This window comes from Lycorma delicatula, chromosome 6, assembly GCF_047948215.1.
Source record: "Lycorma delicatula isolate Av1 chromosome 6, ASM4794821v1, whole genome shotgun sequence".
Classification (NCBI taxonomy): domain Eukaryota; kingdom Metazoa; phylum Arthropoda; class Insecta; order Hemiptera; family Fulgoridae; genus Lycorma; species Lycorma delicatula.
In genome coordinates, this window is record NC_134460.1 from 130784514 (window position 1) to 130790513 (window position 6000).

The 6000-nt window shown below is 30.0% G+C and overlaps 1 protein-coding gene across 4 annotated transcripts in view; it reads right to left on the reverse strand.

The window, feature by feature from the left end:
• The window catches only part of LOC142326227 (kelch domain-containing protein 3), a 42922-nt gene extending 37151 nt beyond the window's left edge, over positions 1-5771 (reverse strand). The window contains exons 1-3 of one of the 4 annotated variants that reach the window (XM_075368521.1): positions 5669-5771; positions 5437-5485; positions 1553-1721 (exon numbers count right to left, since the gene is read on the reverse strand). In XM_075368521.1, coding sequence (XP_075224636.1) covers positions 1553-1703 — 151 coding nt within the window. In that variant the 5' untranslated portion in view covers positions 1704-1721; positions 5437-5485; positions 5669-5771. Of the gene's footprint in view, positions 1-1552; positions 1722-5078; positions 5323-5436; positions 5486-5668 lie in introns of those variants that run through there. The other 3 variants (XM_075368523.1, XM_075368524.1, XM_075368522.1) reach the window with 3 other exon arrangements.
• Positions 5772-6000: the final 229 nt, after the last annotated feature.

The following is a 6000-nucleotide window of genomic DNA, read 5'->3' on the forward strand; positions in this document are numbered from 1 at the left end:
AGAACTGTATGTTCTTTACATTGCTAAACTCTTAATATAATAGGTTGTTAAATATTTTCTACAATAAAATTTTTAAATAATGAAAATAAATAATGGTGCTACGCACTATTATTTATAAACATTTGGTAATAAAATCTTGTTCTTGTTTGGTCTTTATTCGTGTTCACAAAACTTTTGTTCGAGTGCATATAGATCCCTTAAAATTCGGAAAAACAGTCAATAAATAATTTTCATTAAATATTTAATGAAAATAAAGCAATTACATTTAAGTTCATGCAGTACTAGCAAAAACCAGATTTAAGACTAGACTGAACTTATGAAGAAATTATCACCTTTGCATATTACACATACAATCCAATGGTTTTTGTTGAAGCATGATAATAAAGTGTATGAAAATGAAAAGACCCATTAAAATAAACTTGTTTGTGCACCATGTACTAATAACACCCCTTAACCACAATTCGATGGGTACTGAAACGCGTTTGTTTTTAATCAAAATAAAGTATTATCTATTACATTTTGTTTGGATATTGAGTACAGTTTATAACAAATTAAGAAAATTAAATCATAAATTTAGGAAATTAATAGTGTTTCATTCTTTTTTCATAGTTGTTTCAGGAAGTAAGATATAAATTTAAGTTTATGACTAAGAGATGAAATCAAGTATAAAATCTATATCACATAAATACTGCAAGCTTAATAACAAGCAGTGTATGTTTAAAGATCAATAAATAAAAAAAATAAAAAAAACTTATGTTATTCTCAGTCATAAACAGTTCATTCTTACATGTATTTAGAAAAAAGTTTTCTTTTAGGTTTTTTAAATCAAAATAACCCCACTTTCCTTTAAACCAGCTTAAAAGTCTTTTGTAATATTAGACTATAACGTGAAGCATTATTGGTGAAGTCTGCCTGTTAATGTATGAAGCTTGTACTTACCAATTTCCAAAGCAAATCATTCTAAAAATATTATAATTGTTATGATAACTAGTCAAGGACAAACTTCATAGACAATTTAACAAAAACCCTATCACTGATGAACATGATTTTGAAGGAATCACTTCTGCAAAAGAAAACATCATCTAGAATCACCTTAAGTATCTTAGGTATAGTCAGCTTTATGATATTGTAGACAGTTAAAACCATTCATTTTTTTCTCTCAAACAAAAGGAAAAGGTGTATTGCTATACATGCTATGACTTATAATAAATTTATCTACTGTGATTACTTAAACTAGAGAATTGTATCAAAACGTTTCTTACATTTAAACTTAGTGGAGCTTTTAAATTATCACATACAAGATAACAAACAAAATGACATTCTTCTAGCTGGAATCTATGGTGGACTGTTCCTCTGATCTTTCTTTAACACACCACTGATTCTTAACAGATAAAACAAGTAAGAGTCTAAATCATTTAAATTTATTACCATTTTTATTTATAAATACTGTCATAAACATGACATGATACATCAATTCTGTTTATGATACGTAAGAAATTCACTGAAGAATTATCAATATTATAAACAGAATCTCACACAATAACATTGCTACCTGTATTTAAAACATGAATATCCATTGGCCGTCTATTACGATAGTTTTCACCAGTGCAGTATCCTCCAAAGGAATAAATCTTATCTCCAACAGCAACTGCAGCATGATTGACACGACGTGGACCTCCTTCTAAGTGAACGGTCCAATACATTTTAATTAGCTGGCATACCTGTGAAAATTAAATTTTAAAATTGAAATATTATAATAACTGAGAACAAAATAGATTAAACTTCCGAAATTAACACACAAATAATATCAAAAAAATTCACATGGCATATCTCAAAATATAAAATTAGATTAATGACACAACCCTTACAGTTAAGAAACTGATATGGTGCTGACAATTTTAAATAAATCAGGTCTTCTCTTATGAAGGTGGTACTACTTAAGTTTTGACAGCACAGCATTGTACTGGTTGAGGCCAGTACGCAGGTGAATCAATCACTGTAGACTTGATGGAATTCAAAATCACATCAAAACCCCCTTGAAAAGAAAACATTGAAAAGAAAACCCCCTTGAAAAGAAAACTTCTATTGTGGTTTAAACTCGGAGAGTTTAAACCACAATAGAAGATAATGAATGTTTCCCAATTGGAGTAACTGAAAAGTTATCTCATTGAAACAGGAATGAAGCTTCTCAAAGAAATTGATTCTGATAAGTAGTGGGTGGCTTCAATGAAAAGAATAAAATTGATATTGTGATTTGAGAAAGTTGTTAGATATCAGTTTGCATCCAAATGGCTATGGATTGACCTTTGTTGGTCTGGTTGTTGATTGAGGTTGATGCCATTCACTTGACTGCCGTTTTCACTCTAGCGTGTAACACAAAATCCATGTTTCATCGCCAGTAACAACTGACTTAAGGAACTTATCACCTTTTTCTGTGTAGAGCATCAAAAATTCCAAACCAGATCCCATTCGGATTTTTTTGTGACGTTCCATTAAGAACTGCACATACCTTTTTGAAGCCTAAGTGGTCGTGAACAATGTGACCAATAACAGCTCTTGAAACATCAGGAAAAAGATAGGCCAGGTCGGAAATCGTTGAGTAACAATCTTTTTTGATTTCATCATTGACGCGCTTCAATACGTCCCCGGTAATTATTGAGGGCCGTCCTGAACATTCTTCATCATGCACATTAATTTTGTTATTTCTAAACTTATCACACCATTTTCAAATGTTTCTTTCATTCATTACATTATCACCGAACACAGCAACCGACTGCCTATGAATTTCAGCTGGCTTAAAGTTTTGATGGTTTAAAAAATGTTTGACTCCACGTATTTCAGTTGGCGGCAATATCGATTTTCCTATTCATTTTATAACATAATAACTCACATGTAATCAAAGATACAACAATGCGACAACTTACAGACAACAATCCAGTGTGTACATTACTAACGTGGCCATGAATGACACAGGTTCACCAACCTTGAGGAGAGAAATTTACTAGCGATCTTTACTTTAAAGATATCCCTCACAGATTTGGCTGTGGGTGGTAGAGATAAATCTTTCCTCACTGGAAAATACGTGATTATTTTGAAGAAGGAACATTTAATTCACTTAAAAGTGTTTTTAAGAATATCATATCACAGAAGAATTTTGTTTGAAAGAATTTATGACAACTTTTGGATCACTTGGGCCTTTCTGTTCAAATTGGCTTAATATGATCTTATATACCTGTTGGCTATTTGGTGGTTCTTACAGTTCAATGTTTAATATTTAGCCAAGTAGGGTTCACTATATGATGATAGTACACTGCTAATTTACCTCTTGTTTGAAATAGGTATCTATATGGATTCCTCAATTTTTTATGTGAGGCTGGATGGATTCTCTGCTTACAGCTTTTGGATAATGCCACTGTTTTACTGACAAACTTTTGTCTTTTATTTAGCTGGTTAAATGATGATCTTCACAAGGCTCCAATACAATCGCTTCTTGGTCTTTATCTAGATCTTGCCTTTTCACAAACCTACTTTCCTCGGCTCAGGAAAATTTCATTGAAGCTCACAAATGTTATTGGGGAGCTGATTTAGAAGGCTCATTCATTCCCTTCGGACAGAGAGGTCTCAGGCTTAAAGGGGTCTATTAAATTTGGAAAAATCCTTTATGTACAGCAATCACACTCCTTTACTAAAACAACATCTAACTACCATGCACTAGGTATACGGGTTGTATCAATGTACATAATCCTATATTTATTATATAATAAAAATAAGGAGGCTTATTTTTCAATTTTACAAATCTAAAATGACTGACTATCAATATCTAACTTTATTATTAAAAATATGTATCTCTGTTTTATCTAATGAATAAATAATCTTACAGCAGAAACCCATGTGTTACATAACAGCTACTAATTTGAAGTTTACCCAGAGACGGCAGAATAACATGTGACATTTTTAACCACACCAAAATTATAGCTACAGAACAAAACTGAAAACACAATAGCATTAAAATAGATGGTGAAATTTGATACAGCCTACCTCAAAAATTTAAACATAGCACAAGCTTATTTACCCAGGATAAGATGTAACAAAGTTATACTGATCTGAGAAAGGATTATTTCTACAGAATATATTCACTGCTGAATTTGGTAATTATTATTAGTAAGATTAAATGAACAAATATACTTAAACGTAGTAAAAACTGAAATTATACACTTAAGGAAGGGAAAAGTAGATTGTATCACAACCAATATTTTATTTAATATAACACACACTGTAAATCATTATATTTTAATTTTTTCTGCTTTCAATTTGTTAGTAATTCCAAGGTGTATTGGCAATAATTAGTGCATTGTTCTTGGTTACATTTAAAGTATAAGAGTAGCCTAAAACAGCCTGCTGTTTTATCCATCCCCAGTGATATGTGGATGTAGGCTGTCCTACATCCTACATTACTGTTACAGAACCAATGGATATTAACAGAAAGTATGGCAGCCTGTTTCATTAGTTACTGAAGCTGATTCTGCTGAATGAAATTAATGATTAGATAACTAAAAAAATCACTCTCAGCTGAATTTAAAAAATTCAGTACAAAAATATGTTTGTCACATGGCAAGATAAACACATGACAGTTTAACAAAGAAGATATAATTACAGCTGATCATTTTAATGCATCAATTTTATAATTATAGCAAAGTTATTTAACATGGAGAAACATAACATGAAATTTTGACAGCTTTCAGAAAAATTGTAAAAGATTATGAGTAATCTTGGCTTTGCTTATGAGAATGTCACATAATGAAGTCTCATAACCTAAAAAGACTTTAATTTTAAAGTATATCATACGCCTAGTTTTAAATGTTAAATAGAGTTTAGAGTAAATTTTAATATCCTCGATTCAACAGGTCTAATAAAAAAAAATTTAATTCAAACGACATCCTAATAATTTTGTTATTATTAAACAATTGTAAAAGCGGGGAAATGTGTCATTGTAAATTAACAGGAAAGGATCATGTACATTTTACGTATACTTTTTATAAAACTACGTAATAAAAATAAGAGTAACACTTAATAAATACCAAACTGTACACTCTTCTTAAAATATTTTTTTTTATTTTTTATGACGTCCACTATGCTTTACACATATATGATACAAATTACGCACAGTTCATCAAAGTAATCGTCACATAATCTTTTACAGCACATTAAAATTGTAGCAACATATATAGTCTCGTTAGTTATTTACGTAAAAAAAAATAACATACTGGTCACAGTAAACAACAAAGAGCCTAAGAGTAAGTGCATCAAATGTTTCGTAACATGGAACAACTGATGAAGCGTATATAGACTGTTATTAATACCTCATAAGTTTCACATTTATATTTTAATTAATAATATACAAGTCACTCAGGTTTTAAAAATAATCAACTTTCCTACCTTAAAATGTTATTCTTAAATGTTTTTAACGAATACTCTAGTCCACTACGTTTTTTGCATTAAAAAATCGACTACTCACTAGAGTGCTCTACTACGCTGCGGTTAGTTTAAAATGTGAAACATTTAAATTCTGCCAAATTTTAAACTTCGCTGATAAAGTAAGTACTGAACAATTCAAGACTAACACCATAGTTTTAAGTATATTTTACGTGTACTGTATGTAAAATTAACAGTTGTGATCTCTATGATATATAATAATGTAATCCAAACAGTGTTTATTTAAAACAACAAAAATAGACTTGCAACTTTTCATAACCCTAAAACGAAAGTAAAAAATAATCGATTTTGTTTAAGCTTATGGTTGCAGATAAATCCAGTCAATTTAAAATAATGTATATGGTAATTCTATGTGAGAAAAAATATAAATTTAAAATTTGATACCGACTGGATCTTTTTATTTTTTTAAAATGAATAAAAACTTCCTAAATTCTTGAACAGTATTACTTAATGGAATATAAAATTATAACATATGTGCTTATTAATTTTGTTAAGTGGATCTCTCTG